The following is a 15,069-nucleotide window of genomic DNA, read 5'->3' as shown; positions in this document are numbered from 1 at the left end:
AGATTAATCTCCCTCAAAAACCGCGTGTATGACGAAACGACCTCCCTAAAGGAAGGAACCAAGGAAACTACTATTCTTTATTCCATTGCATCCAACTGGAAAATGGAAACACGGCTTCTTTAAAGCCTGACTTTCTGGTCTTCCCCTCAAATGGCGGCGTCTTATACGGCGCCAACCAGACTCTGCCCTCACCCAAAATGGCTACCGCCCTGTACGTTTTCCTTCCTATTTTCTTCTCATTCCCTGCCCTTTCTTGAGATGGCGGGCCTGCTGACTTCAACGGCGCAGACGCCTTTTAGCGAAGAAGGCGGTCGCACCGCTTCCTTTTGCAACACAAACTCAAAAAAGTCCACGACCAACTTTTTTTGTTGCTGCCCTGAACAGCGATGGCGGCGCTGTAGCTACCAGACGCCGGTAAAGAAACCGCGCGCCTATTGGTTGGGACCATTAACAAGACGCATGGCCATTGGGTGGGCTGCATGTGGAGACGGCTCGGGCACTGTCCAGCGGCTGCTTGGAGAAGGGCGAGGGGAGGAGGAAGAGGGCGAGCTGGTGAGTTGGAGAGGAGGCGGTAAAGGCGGGGTCGAGCGTGCGGAGTAGTTTGTATTTATTTTATTTTTTTCAAATTGAGATGCGGGTGCTTATCAGTTTGTTTGCCTGAGGCAGGCGAGAAGCCCGAGGAAGGGAGGGAGGCGGCGGAGGTGAGACCTGGATGGGGCGGGCGAGGGGGGCGCCGCTCCCGGGTGGGGTGGCCGGCCGGTGTCGGGTCGGATTGCGGGGCGAAGGAGGAGGCGGGGAGGGGGCAACTTGTGGGGAGGATCGAGAGGGGGGTGGGAGGCCACCAAGTGGGGGGCAGATATTTGGGGCGGGGGGACCCCCATGAAGTTGGATGTTTTTTGTGGGGTGGGGAGGAGAAGAGCGGAAGGATCTGAAGGAAGCGGCTGAGGAGTCGGAGGTGGGCACCGTCCAGCCCCACACCTCACCGGGCTGTCAGGGGTGCGCGGAGGGACTGTCCAGCCGGCGCCTCCTCTGCCTGGTGCTGCCGCTCTCCCTCGGAGGAAAGAGGAGCAGCCTCCGCCTCTACTCGCCTTGCCTTTCCTCCCGCCAGGGAGCGGTGCTGATCCTGCCTAGGGCAGAGCACCGGGCGCGGGGGGGTGGGGCTGGATGAGGAGCCGACAGGTAATCGGAGGCAAGCTCTTCCTCCCCACACCGCCTCCTCCTCTGGAGCCGGCCCTTTTAGGTCAGTGAGGGAGGAATCGGCGGGAGAGCTAAAGGGGACGGATCTTGAGGCGGTGGGGATAGTTAGGAGGCGACCCCCAAGAGAAAGAGGGCCCTGACGGTGCCCGCGCTTACCTGTGTGTGGGGTGAGCCTAGGCTGCGAAGCAGGACTGGGGGCGGGGGGGGCGGGGGAGAAAGGTATCCTGAATGGACGGCAGACCCCTTTCCTCCAGCATCCTAGAATTGCCACTGAAATCCAGTTCTGGGAGGGATCATTGGGTCAGGTGCAACCCTGGGTTATGGTTTCCCTTTTTCCACATGCCCCACATGCTCACCTTTTGTACGCACCAAGGGTCCATCGCCAGGGATGGTGAGAGGCAGGAGCAGATGGGATGATGTCTCCACTTCCATAGGTTTTTAATATGTGTTTGTGTGTGTGTGGTTATCAAAGGGTGTGGCATGAGGGGATGACAAGTGTGGCAGGAAGAGTCAAGGACAGTCAATATTATATTTTGGCAATGATTCATATTCTTATGTAGATGCATTGTTTTATACTTTCTGGATGCCCCATGTTCGTATTATTTCATAATTCAAATAATACACAATACAAATATATATATTTTATAATGCAAACAAATGATCGATATTAATAAACCAGACAGAGTATACAGAAGCTCAAATAAAACTATTCTTTTGGTATATCCATTTTTGCTAGTTGTTTTGGGCATCCAAATTGCATTGTAGTTATTTTTCCAGTTTCTGACATTTCTACTTCTACTCTTCCCTGGTAAAATTTTACAAAATCTCTGGCAATCCTTCACATTTGTGTTCCTTTTCCATGTTTTAGATGGAACAGAATGATTTAGTTCAAAATTGTTTTAATACCTCTTGTCAGTTGTTTCAAGGTAATGTGTTTTGTAACAGAGTAGTGCTTAATTTCCATGAAAACATTTTTTGGTGCAAAAATATTGCAATTAATTTAAATGAATTTGCTGTAATACAAAAAAGAGAGTCAGGTTATTATGGTTTAATTCTGCAAATACCCTTCACTGGAGAGCCTAGACCCCTGTGATGTTAGTAATATAATTTTAATTACCATCTGCTATGATAAAAATTGTTTGAAAAATTATAAGTTACAGTAGTATTTCAGCATTCCTCCCTCAGTTTTTACGGTTCCATGTATGCTTAGTAAATTTTCCCCATCAAACCCAAAACCCTTCTGAAGACTATTGACTTTTAACCTTTCCACTTGTCTGAAACCCCAATAAAACTCCTTTTGAGGGGAAATGTTCAGTTCTCTTTGAAGTCAGTCCAGGCTGCTTTGATGTTCAATGCCCATATTCAGGGCCTCACTTGCAGGTATCTGCCACTTAGGCTGTCAGATCAAAAATGCTAGCCTCTAATAATTTTATTTTTGCATCCCATTTTGAAGCAAATCCTCATGCATTTTAGCTATGCTTTGATAAATTTCAGTCAGGAAGTCTTGTCCTTCTCTGGATAGTTTTAAGGCTTTTGGAACCAAGCTGGGACCTATAGTTTCTTTTTCAGTTAAGGTATCCTTTACCCTCATTCTCTGATAGTGAAGTAGCTTTCTTTCTCGTTCAGAGCCATGGCACTTTTGCATTCCTTGTTATCTTTGCCGATCAAGTTTTGAGGAGGATCGTTGATTACACTGTACCTCTATGTCCAAGGGACAGAACTCCCATCTTTGCCTGCCATCTTTGGCAGTGGCATCACCCCCACCAATCTTCTTCCATAGTTAAGGAGACCCAGGGAATAATTATGCTGCAAAACAGGAAATTGGATAAGTGGATTTTTAAGACTCCCATAAATGCTGCTAATACCTAATAAATATTAAAATACCGACTCCTGGGAGGAAAATATTTGGATGGAAGAGATCACAGTGTCTTTGCTGAAGGGAGCAGCTGTTCCAAGCTGGTTAGTCCAGGACTCTACTGAGAAAATATGGTCTGAGACAGCCTAATATTGCCACTGGCAGTAGCCCCAGCAAAATCACCTACCCTCTGCTCACTTGGCTGCTTGCCTCTTATTTGTTTCATCTTGCCATGACTTGGGACGCTTTTGTTGGCTTGAGTTTTATCACCCGGCATTACTCGGCATTTCCTACCCTTCCTCCCACAGTCTTCCTGGATCTCGTCTTGCCAGGGGTAACTTTTGAGAATAATCCCTAATGAGATGTCAAATGTGAGGAAGGTCACAGGCAAGACGAATGTCTGAGCAAGGCTCCTGTCATGTGCGGAAACGTAAATCTACTAAAACGTTGGTCTGCCGTTAGTGTGTATCTGTGTTGCAGAGTTGGGCAACCCATGTCCCTGAACATGATGTTGGACTCCCAACTGCCATTAGCTCTTGCCAGCAAGGGCAGTTGGTAGAGTAGGAGACTCTTAATCTCAGGGTTGTGGGTTTGAGCCCCACGTTGGGCAAAAAGATTCCTCCATCGCAAGGTGTTAGACTAGATGACGCCTGTGGCCCCTTCCAATTACAATTCTATGTACTGTAGACCAACACCAGTGCAGGGCAACAGGTTCCCTCTTCTGTTCTGTTGAGCCCTTTTAAAAGCCGTGGAGTGTGCTTTCCAGCTTGGATTTCCTTCTGCCTTGCTTACTGTAGTACATACCTTTGTGGTGCTTCTGTTTCTAGCCCCCACCTTTAATTTGCTGTCCCCCATTTGGCAAGTGCCTGCTTGGTTTTGCCCATCTCACTAGGTGGAGGGATCTGCAGAAGCAACACATTGTCTCCCACTGAGAAGTTTTCCCTTCCTACCTGAGCTTCTAGTCTTGTAGCCCTGGAGAATCTCTGTGAAGAAAGGGCGTTTATTTTAGTTGTTGCTAAGGTGCTATGTGCATGGCTCCTAATGATTTATAATTACCTTCTCTAAGGGGAAACCTAATAAGCTCTCATGCTGGCCTCTGTGTCTTGTTCAGTGCCATTGGAGGGATGCATGTTTGAGCCTGCTGGTCCAATAGAAAGGAGGGGGTGGCATTGCTAGGGGTTTTTAGTCAGGCTGTGTACCCCCCCTGACCCACATAGGGTTCAATACTTACACACGCTGAGCTGGGAGGAAGTCCTATTGAACCCAGGGGAGAGAGGTCTACTTCTGAGTAGACAAGAACAGGAGCGCCCTCTTAACCATCCTTTGCTTAGTTCAGTAGTAAATGTGAAGTTTTCTCCAGCTAGCAAAGAGAATTGTGATTTGTCATCCGTGCAGTAGGTTTTGACAATCTGGGTGTGGTGTTACACATTCCAGGTTAATCTGGATTAAAGTAGCATTTGGCTTTAAAAAGCAGAACTATATCTGGGGACCATGGGAATGCAGTCATTTTAATTCTGGTTTTTTTCCTTTTCTGAAGCAGAGAAGTGAGGAATGAAGACCCTGTGGGCTGTTCTGGGGCGGCCACCTTCCTGATGCCAGGAAGGGGTGGGGTGTCTCCCTTCTGAGACAGACCATGGAGTGGCCCCTCCTTGAACGAACATCTGAGGGGAACCCTCAGCCAATGTCACACTTGGAGAGGCAGATCAGACGGCGAAAAATCCTCATCTACAGGTGAGAGAAGAGTGACTCTCCTCCCTGTCAAAGTCCTGAGTGGGAGAGGCGAGACAGAAATTGTGTCACCGCTGTGACGTTCTCTCTGTGTCCTTCCATGTTTCCAGGCCTTCCTCTGAGGAGCAGGAATCCTCAGCCCTGCTCCAGAAGCCCCTCGAGACAGGGGGAGCATGCCCCCTTCCTTGTGGCGATGCCGATCTGTCACCCAGCAAGAGGCAGCGACTTCAGCAGGGGCCGTTCCAAACGGCGGAGCAGAACGGGGAAGTTTACGGCGCGGCGGGAGAGACCTTGTGGCGGGTGGCCTCTCCCATGGAGAAGCAGCAGCGGAAGATGCTGGCTGTCAACCTGGAGGACTTTTCAACGGCCCAAATGCTTGTGAGGATGCCACAGTGCGGGGGGTGGGTTGCAGGGGGCATGAGAGGATTCCTAATGGGCTGTATGAAATCTGGTTCTGAGGTAGAACCCGTTGAACAGGTCTCAAGGCCCCAGTTCCATAGTTTCCCCCAGTGCTTTTCTCTCTCTAGAGAAATAGGTGCCGGTACTCACCGTGAAGTTGTTACAGTAAGTGCCACACTTTTTAAAAACAACATAAAAGAGTTTCTGGTACTGCATACCCTTGAGAACCTCCTAAAAAAAAGCACTGGTTTTCCCACTGTGCACTGCAGCTCCCAGGGTGCTTTGCACTACCAGACCAGGAGAATTGTGACCTATAGTGTACCTCTTGCATTGTGATGGAGGAGTCAAGCCACCTGGATTAAGGACCCTGAAGGATGCCTTTTTCCCATGAGTCGATTCCTGAGTAAACATACACATGGAAGGTGGGGGAAAAGGGGAAAGGAGGCCCCTGTCCCTCATTATCCTTAAGCTCTTTGAAAGTTGGTGTGCGCCTCTCTTTGCCCAGAATGATCCACAAGGGGGCTCTCCTCCCCAAAGACCTGCCACATCTCCCTGCGCAAATCCCCCCCAGTCAGCAGCTGTGAATGAAGACAGAGTTTCCTGGTCAACAAAGACACAAAGTAGTCCAGTGTGCAGGTGAGGAGAGGCCCCAGGGAGGCGGAAGGAGTGGAACAGCTTTGGGATCGAGCACTTGATTTAAAACATTCTGCCTTTTTTTTACCCTTCCTACCCTCAGATCGTCTCCCCCTAAGGGCTACCCTCCATCCCATCGAGAGCCTCAAGAGAAGTTGGACCACGCCCGCCGGCAACTGTGGGACAAGAGGGTGTCCCCCCCACGGTGTCGCACTTCAGAGCGCCTGCACGCCAAGAGGCAGCGCCTTCAGAAGGGGGTTTCCCTTGCAAAGGGGAGCGAGGGGACAAAGGCCTCCCTGCTGGAAGCGGCTCATCAGCAAATCCTCGCCACCAGTTTGGAGGCTGGTTCCTTGAGCCAAGCTCTGGTTAGTTAAGGTTGGGAAGCAGCCTCACCAGATAGCGCTGGGAGGGACAGGGAGAATCCTGTTGAAGGAGTTGGAGGGTGGTAGCTCGGTCCACATTTTGATTCAGCTGTCTTTTCTTGCTGGCAGGTTGCCAGCGTTGGCAAGGAGCAGCCAGAGACCTCCTCAGCCTGCCGTGGGTGAGTGCCCCCCCAAACAAAAGCAATGAAGGCACAGAACTGCTTGTGCCCCCATCCTTTAAAGATGGTGCCAGTCACCCAGCAAGAGAACTGATCCACTTCAAGGGTTACAGTTGGTGCCTATTGTGCCATCCCAAACTCCCTTGGAGGGTAAAGTGATGGTCTCTTTCCTTTTGGGAGAAATGCTAACTTTGACCCCCTGGGTGTGTCTCAAAGCACGGGGAGGAGAGGGGCTAAGGAGACTGCTTTATCACTACCCCACTGTGTTTCTCTGCTTAATCAGGAGTGATCAGCTGATGCTGCCTCGCCAATCATCTCCAAATAGGGACACCCAAACCCCTCGAGACCCACAAGACCAGTGTCATCAAACAGGTAGGGAAAACTCTTTGATTCAGGTGTTGTGTCTGTCCTTCAGTGCAAAGTGGCATCTCAGGGGTGTGCAAGTATTTTGTGTGTGTAACTTCACTGGAACATCCCTGGTCCCATGGAGCCTGAAAACCCCTTTGGGAATGCAGGAAAAATTCCCATGTTGGACTGAATCCAGGCCGGATGATCAGTCATCTCCCACCCATGGCAAGGGTTTGTGGGGCTAGATGAAGCAGACACAGACTCAGGCATCCAGATGGGAGTGCCAAGAGTCAAGCTGAGCTGAATATCAGCTGGCCAGAGTACTCTCCAGAAATCTTGAGACCAGTTACAGTGGTGCCCCGCAAGACGAAAAACTCGCTAGACGAAAGGGTTTTGCGGTTTTTGAGCTGCTTCGCAAGACGAATTTCCCTATGGGCTTGCTTCGCAAGACGAAAACGTCTTGCGTTTTTTGCAAGTTTGTTTCCTTTTTCTTAACACCGTTAATACAGTTGCGACTTGACTTCGAGGAGCAACTCATAGAACGCGGTGTGGTAGCCTTTTTTGAGGTTTTTGGCGATTTTTGAAGCTTTTCCAAAACTTTTCCGACACCATGCTTCACAAGACGAAAAATTTGCTAGACGAAAAAACTCGCGGAACGAATTAATTTCGTCTTGCGAGGCACCACTGTAATAATCTAAGAAAGGCAACAGCTAAGCAGCTGGAGGAAGATTCCCAGGTGTAAACAGAAGAGGAAGATGTCTGTATCCTTCACAAAGTGTGTGTGTGTCAGTGTGTTGGGGGATGACAACTCTTGACTAAGTCAGAGACTGGAAACCTTTGACCCTTCAGATGTTGCTGAACGACATCTCCCACCAGCCCCAGCAAGCGTGGCCAATGGACAAGGATGATGGGAATTGTAGTCCCATAGGCCTGGATGACCCCAGTTTGGCGAAGGCTCCCTTTGGCCCTCTTGTGACAATGTTGTTCCTTTCCCTTCCTGCCAGATGTGTCCACTGAAGCTCCATCCTGGCTGCCTTCAGCATCTGCTCTCTTGCGTCCATCGTCTGCCTCCCGTTTCCGGCACTGGGGTCTGGTCCCCGTCTTCCAGAGCGTGCGCTCCAAGCTGGAGGCCTTTGCTGACATCTTCCTGACCCCGTCCAAGCCAGCTGTGCAGTCCACCGAGGGGCCTCCGTCCCTGCCCCCCTGCCCTCCAGGGAATGAGGAGCAGGAGGCAGCCCAGCCGAGAACACCCCGCCAAAGAGTCAACATCGAGGTGAAAATCGCCATTTCGGAACCACGCCCCCGGAAGAGGAGCTGCCACCACGAGGAGGAGGAAGAGGAAGAGGAGATGGGTGACGCGGTGGTGAGCGGGCGGCCCCCTATCCGCCAGTGGCGCCTGAACGAAGGGGACCCGGCCCCTCAGCCCCGCCTCGGACGCAGCTACTCCTGCCCTGACGTCCCTGGTGCCCACTTGTGGCAAGCCTCCCCCGTGGCCCTTCCGCTCTCTGCGCAGCTGCGACAGCGTCGCCACACCGTCTGCAGCCTGGAAGTGTCCCGGGAGCTGGGCCGCCCCACCCCGCCCTGCCTGCGCAAGGAGGTGTATCCTTTCAGCACACCCCCCGCACACTTCTTGCTGGGTCCCTCCGTGCACATTCCCCACTGTGATGGCTCCCCCTATGTCTCCCATGTGCCTTCCTGCCGCCGTGAACCAGACACCATCCATTCCAGGTAAAAATATTCTCCTCCCCGCAAGCTGTTTGTTATCCCTCAAGAGTCTAACAGCTGTTCCTTTGAACACCATAAAAGGGCACAAATGACATGTTAGGTAAGTGTTTGCTCCTTTCCCATTCAAAACCAAGAGGGAGAAAGAAGCAAGCAAGCACTGTGGGGTTGTTTGTGCCATTTCTAGGGTGGTTGTTTAAAAAACCTCAGAGGCTGAATCCTCCTTGAAGTGGACTTATTGAAGTTAATGGATCCAAGTTAATTTCATTTACTTCAAGGGGTCTATTTGGAAGAGGAAATATCTAGTGTGTATGTGGAGGAGTTGTGTCCTAGTGCTGAAGCACATCCTTTGCACGTCAGAGATCTATTGTTCTATCCCCTGCACCTCCAAGCAACAGCTTGAGTGGCAGTTTGGAAAAGCCCCTTTCCTGAAAACCAGGCAGGGGAGATGATGTCAGACCAGAAACACCGGAGTTCTGATTCTCCATAAGGCATTTCCATTCGTTGACTAGTGTTGGAGGCAAATGGGCTGAGCCTCTTCCCCCTTTGGTTCTGCTCACAGGCAGAAAGGCTTTGCACCCTCGGTGCTGTGTGGCATTGTTTACTGGTTTGCCTTCCTCTTTTAAAGTCCCCTCCAGACAGAGGGAGAACTGTCAGCTGGGAAACATCAACGTTTAACGCTAATACTTGATGCTTGGTTTCTCCTCTGTCCTCCGCAGGGAGCTCTCTCCCTCGCCTGATCATGGACGGAGGGTGTCTGGGATTGCCTTGGACGTGGTCAACTCAGAGTTGCTCACGTCGGAGCAGATGATGCTTTCAGAAGTTGAGATGAAGGTCAGTTGCTGTTTGACTCAAGCTTCTCAATTAGGAGGTGCTGCACCATGAAGAATGGGGGTCTGTGGTACCTGCTCTCAGTTTGAGGGCCATTTTGCTTTGCCATTGTGGCCTTTCAAAATCCTTCTTAACCTCCCTAAAACCTGCAGGGATCCCAAGACAACACCGTAGGGAAGGTGTCCTCCATAAGGATCCGCAAGACACCGTCCAAGCAGCAAGCAAATCTCACTCCCATGGGGCTTCCCCGGCCTGTCAGGTGAGGGCTAGAGTGGAATGGAGGGCGCCTTTCTGCAAAAGGAGATGAGTAGCTTGTGAATTAGCCTGACAGTGGTTTAGGAACTCTTGATTCAGATTCCACAGTGCTTGGAAAGGAGGCAGATGAGTGCTTTATGAGAGGGGGCTCACCTAAGGAAAGGTGTAAATGGTTTTGGGTTTTTTTAATTAAAAGTGCTAGCTGAGATGAACCTGCCAGTCAAGAATTAGGGCTGCCCACCAATGTTAAGGATTTGTTAGTTGATCATCTGTCAGCTGAAACAAATGCAGAGCCTCTCTGACAGGGACCACTTGAGTGGTGGAGTGTGTGCTGACTCTGGTACTCTTGGGCAATAAAAGCAATAAAAACCCAGTGGGCTAAACCATTGGGCCTGATTCAGATTGAATTGCAAGCTTAAGAGGTCAGCCGGTAGTTTCTGGCAGAGCATGGAAGCAAAGCGGGGTAGCAGGGAAAGCAATCTGGTGCCCAGCAGGGCTAAGTGAGTATTCCTATATATTTATATCTATATCTACACGCACGCACACATATTTTATCGTAGGCCAAGGCCATTTCTGGGTGATGAACTCTATTCTCTTCTTTCCTGTGTCAGGTTGAACAAGAAAGAGTTCAGCCTGGAGGAGATCTACACCAACAAGAACTACCGCACACCCACAGAGAAGAGGTGAGGAAGTCTGCTGGCATCTGTCCTTTCCTAAAACACCAGCATTCATTACTTTTATGTGCACACATCCTTCCCTTCTCTCTCTCCCCTCGGTCATTTCAAGCCAGCAACCCCAGATTCTGACTTCAGCATCCGCAAGCGATAAGCACTACCTCCTGCAGTCTGAATATATTTGTGAACATGCATAGTTTGCTCCCCAAAAAACGGGATGAGGATAGTTATGGGGCAGTGGTGGTGACAGGGGCATAGAGCAGTAGTGTACAAGCTCTCCCTATTTTCTGCTGGGCCAGACTGAAGGTTCATCTAGTCTAACCTGCTGCCTTCGGGAAAGCCTGCAAGGAAATGAATTAAATAACCCATTATCAATAAAAGACACTTAAACACAGGTGTTTTAAAAACATTCAAAACTGATTGAAATCAACAAAGGCAAATGAAAACACGTGTAGCTTCTACTAGTCTGGATAGGCTTGCCTAAACATGAATGCTTTAAGCCGGGGCCAGAAAAAGTGCAACCAAGGCACCTGTGTGATGTCAATAGGCAGGGGGTTCCAATGTGTAGGTGCTGCTGCAAGTTCCTCTTCTTGAAGTGGTTGAGTGGGCAGATATGGAGAAAGGCAATCCCAAAAGTAAACACTATTCTTGGGCAGCTGGTAGTCAGAGGCATATTATCTCTGTCCCTAGAGATCCTACTAGTCATTGATAAGCCTTATCACCCATGAACTTCATAATCCCCTTTTAAAGATCTCCCATTTGGTGACCATCGCTGCACCTAAACCAGGGTCAGAGAACCTTTTTCACCTAGTGGGCCAAATCCTAACTTGACGGCAACTGATAGGCCATATTTAACAGGCAGGTGGGACAACCTACCTGTCCGTCACCATGTCAAGTGATTGGTAGGCGGGCTGTCCCATCTAGCTGTCAAGGTCCACTTTTGTTGTGGATCGCCCTGAGATGAAGGGTGGTGTACAAACTTAAGAAATGAAATGAAATGGCCCTGCTGGTCCTGTAGCACCAAGTGGTTTGCCTTAAAACCTCAGTTGAAACGGGGGAAATGCAGTTTCAAGAGAAACTGGTGCTATTGGAACCAGCAAAAGAGCACTCTGGATTTCACTGCAAACTCTTGTTCTTTTGTAGCCTGACTGGACCAGCGGTAAATAGAACACAAGTGAAATGCCAACCACTTACAGTTTTAACATCTGCCCCGTATCCTGAAAGCAATATGCAAATAAGTGGATGAACTGTGGTCCTCTAGCTTATGATATGTTTCGTCAATGGCCCTTGGAACTGATAAATCTCTCAGTCCCCGTGCTGTACTTCATGGTCACTGCTGCACCATCTTTCTGCTCCTGTTGCAGCCCTCAGAATTTTATCTACTTTCCTGAGAAGTGCTGCTTTTAATTTAGAAGTTTCGAGTTCTTACGATGTATGGAGCAAATACTTGACATGAGCAGTGAATGCCAAAAGCTCTGAATGCGAAGGAGACCTTGGGCTGGGAGTTGTCTTGAGTTTTCTATGAAGGTGCCAGGACATGTTCTGTGACTTCTCATTCCTGCCACCCTCCAAACCTTTTTGGTGCTTTTTTTGTGTGCCACATGTTGCCAAAACATCCCGATTTCGACCCATGCCTTAAACCCAGACTGCATAATGGCAGAGCATGGTGGCCTTAACCGTTGCATTGTTCGTTCCAGCTACAAAATGTCAGCAGTTTTGTAGTTAGTCTGCATTTGTTTATGCTTTTTATACTGCTAGGCTTGGTTAGTGGAGTCTGAGAGGTCGTCTCCTTTTTCCTGGTGTCCCACCTCTTCCTTTCTACCCCTGCAGGTCATTTGAGACCATCTTTGAGGTGCCTCTGGAACGTAATGGAGCGCTCATTTTCACCAGCCAGCGCAAGCTGAAGCGGGCCATGGAATTCCAGGAGGGAGGCCTCCCTCGCAAGCAGCGCAAAGCCCACTCCCGAAGGAGTCGCAGGGCAGCAGGAGGGCGGAGGGTAAAGAAGCCCCAGAGTCCAGAGCTGGAGGAGAAGCTGCAGCAGCGGCTGGCTGAACTGGATGCCCTGTTTGAGGGAGAAGAATGCTGAGATTTGAGCAGAGGCTAGAGGAAAGGGCAGCACCCCGAGGAGCCCAAGACCACTTCCTCTGTTTAACTAGCAAAAGAGGTTGCTGGTGTTGTTGTTGTTTTTTAAAAAAACTCTACCAAAGTCACCAATACCACTCCAAGTTTCTCCTGTGGTGCTGTTTATTCCCCACTTCCCCATCAAACCGGCCTTCTGTGCCTGTTGCCTCCTCCTCCCTTGATCAGTCTCCGAGCCACAAGCTCTGCTGCTTTGAAAATAGTGCCTGGGTGCCTATCTGTGCCACCTGGCCCAGCCAGCATGGTGCCTGCTCTGGCACCGCGCGAGTCCCCTTTTGCTTGGCTCTTTGGCTCGCGAGTGGAAGGGGAAGAATGTTTGTGGTGCCCCAGAGTTGCCCGCCCTCTGCACTCTTCCTCCTGCGCCCAGTCAGACCACCAGTGCCGCGCATGGGAGGAGCACCTAGTGCCCAGCGCTGTTGTGCCTTCTGTGAGAGACTTAAGCCAGCAAGGGATGGGCCTAGCCAAGTGAGGGCCTAGTTGCCTTTTCTGGAGCGGCCGTCGCCATCAAACCAAATAGGAATGCAGAACCGACGTGCCTGTTGGATGGGAAGGAGAAAGAAAAAAAGGGACTGTGTGAAAGAATCGGCAGGAGCAGGTTTTTGTTATGGCACAGGGGATGATGTGGAGGAAGAGACGATGTAGGAATAGGCCTGGCAATGGGGACGTGTCCACCTGTTTAAGCACAGACAGTGGATGGGCAGCTGGGAATCCTGAGAGAATGCCTTTGCATCTCTGGATCAAGGCCTCTGGGTGTTCCTAGCTTGGATCAACTGTTTTGTTAGGAATGATGTGTTTTTGGTCTTCATTTTTTATTAATCTATATTTCTAATAAACTTTGTATCTTGGGGGGAGGAAAAAACCACATATTGCCAGTTGCTCCTTAACTGGCCTTGGTGGGACCCTGAATGCAGCTTTAAGGGAGACTGCAATAATTTTGCCTTGGAACAAGGGCATAGCGACCAGAAAATGAAAATCCATAGGAAGCGGTGGATCATATATCCCCAGACAATGTTGCCTCCTACCAGGAATGGTGGTAGGTGCGTTGGCTATGGCAAAGAGCAAAATTGCTGTGATGCGGGATCAAATGGCAAGAAAGAATTCGAGCGAACTGCACCTGGTTGTACGACAATTGTACATGTATAAGAGGCTACAACAACTAACAAAATATGTGGATTTGTGAAGTCTGCGGTGCATTTTGTGCAAATTCAAATTTGTGCCCAGTTTAAAATCTGGTTTTAGGTGGTACGTTCACCTTCAAAACTACCATAGCCTAGAGTTGACATTGGTGAAATTCACTCCGTTGTTCGTTACAGGAAAAGACAGTGTGTCTGATTGATTCCTCATGGTTAGTACTGCAACAGTAATATCTCATTTTATCAAATTAACAGGTTTTGCGTGGGAGTGGAGACATTTCCATCCTATTCACTCTCGCAGGCCTTTCTTTGGTCCATTTGTCTACTGGAAAATGCCTTTTCTTGTTAGTTAACTGCTTAGGATGTATTGAGCAGCTTTTATCCCAGTACAGTAGGCTCTGGTCAAAGTTTGCAAGACTCTGAAGCCCTGACAAAAGTTCTGCTGCTCCACACGTGCATCAGGAGAAAGGTCCCCCTGTCTATAGTTATGTAAACTGCTTAGAGGTTTTGATGCAATATAAAACTTGTTAAATAAACATGGTACACCTTCCCTCCATACTGTTGTGGGTGAAACAAACTCTTTCTTCAAGGCTTAGGTTGGCTACATTCATTCTGTACTTTTGCTTCTGTTCAGTATTTTTTTATTACCTTTGCTGCAGGGTCATCTGGCAGGCCTTGCCGTCAGGTGCTTTTCTGGGTGGGGATGGTTGCATTTTTCGCTAACCTTGCTCCGCTGTGTATCTCAGACTTCTCTTCCTCTCAGTCCTGCCTGCTTTTATTAATTTACAGGTTTTAATATTGCACAGTATACAAAGGACCTGGGCTGTGAACATACCCATAAAAGAGCACACAAAACTTATGCCAACATCTGGATGGTGATACGCAATAAATTATTGGCTGAACAACGCATTGGAAAAGCAAGCAGAAGAGGCTTAAGTGGGCATCTGAAACAAAGTACTTGTGGTGTTTGCTTCATGGTAATAGGGAGTTACAGAACCTAGGTGCAGACACATTAAATGCCCTCTTGTAGAAGAAACAAGGCAAGCAGAATGTGGCACCCTTAGTAGTCCCAGCTGCTGGACCAAACCAAATCAAAGCCTTGCCTAGGATGCATCACTGTATTGTATAATGTTGAGCTTACAAACATCTGACACACATTGGCCAAGCTATCCCAATCCAGGAATTGTCCTCCCAGACAAAGGTTTATAGATGGAGTTCCTGGTCACTGAGACCAAACGGATCCAGGAGCACCTTCCAGATGCAAACCATCCAAGGGAGAGTCTGGAACAGACAATTTGCCTCCTGGACTTGGGAACCACTCAACCACAGTCCCCGGTCTTACTGCGATTCATTCAGTCCACTGGTCCAGGGTGTGTACAGCCTAACCTGAATGAGATGTATAAAAGAAGTAGAGCGGAATGTTGGCATACTGATGACATCCTGTTCAAAATTCCTAGCAACTTTATACGTATGGTAAAAAGACATTGGTGATAAAGTGGTGTCTTGTGGTGCACCATAATGTAAAACCACTGTGGCACCAATGAGTATCTTTTCAACTGGACCTAAACCTGCAGATAGGATCAGAACCACTGCAGTGCAGTCCCTCCAATACCC

At 49.2% G+C, this 15,069-nt stretch overlaps 1 protein-coding gene and 1 long non-coding RNA gene across 8 annotated transcripts in view; one reads left to right on the top strand and one right to left on the bottom strand.

Moving 5' to 3' along the window:
• PRR14 (proline rich 14) overlaps positions 1-14,011 on the top strand; it is a 47,079-nt gene extending 33,068 nt beyond the window's left edge. For 2 of the 7 annotated variants that reach the window (XM_083469163.1, XM_083469160.1), the window contains 11 exons: positions 4,593-4,783; positions 4,891-5,158; positions 5,685-5,815; positions 5,916-6,177; positions 6,304-6,353; positions 6,637-6,725; positions 7,706-8,429; positions 9,143-9,257; positions 9,407-9,513; positions 10,121-10,192; positions 12,014-14,011. In XM_083469163.1, the coding sequence (XP_083325289.1) occupies positions 4,686-4,783; positions 4,891-5,158; positions 5,685-5,815; positions 5,916-6,177; positions 6,304-6,353; positions 6,637-6,725; positions 7,706-8,429; positions 9,143-9,257; positions 9,407-9,513; positions 10,121-10,192; positions 12,014-12,269 (2,172 nt within the window). In that variant the 5' untranslated portion in view covers positions 4,593-4,685 and the 3' untranslated portion in view covers positions 12,270-14,011. Of the gene's footprint in view, positions 1-426; positions 702-4,589; positions 4,784-4,890; positions 5,159-5,684; positions 5,816-5,915; positions 6,178-6,303; positions 6,354-6,636; positions 6,726-7,705; positions 8,430-9,142; positions 9,258-9,406; positions 9,514-10,120; positions 10,193-12,013 lie in introns of those variants that run through there. The other 5 variants (XM_083469162.1, XM_083469159.1, XM_083469157.1 and 2 more) reach the window with 5 other exon arrangements.
• LOC310690426 lies at positions 2,231-5,593 on the bottom strand. The gene is made up of 2 exons (XR_014518077.1): positions 5,330-5,593; positions 2,231-3,003 (listed from the first exon to the last, which is right to left on the bottom strand). It is a non-coding gene; the product is annotated as an uncharacterized lncRNA (long non-coding RNA).
• Positions 14,012-15,069: the final 1,058 nt, after the last annotated feature.

The sequence above is a fragment of the Podarcis liolepis genome (genome assembly GCF_965112155.1).
Source record: "Podarcis liolepis genome assembly, chromosome: 13".
In the NCBI taxonomy this organism is placed as follows: Eukaryota; Metazoa; Chordata; class Lepidosauria; order Squamata; family Lacertidae; genus Podarcis; species Podarcis liolepis.
Note: the sequence above shows the minus strand (reverse complement) of the source record. Positions and strands in the feature narration are given on the sequence as shown.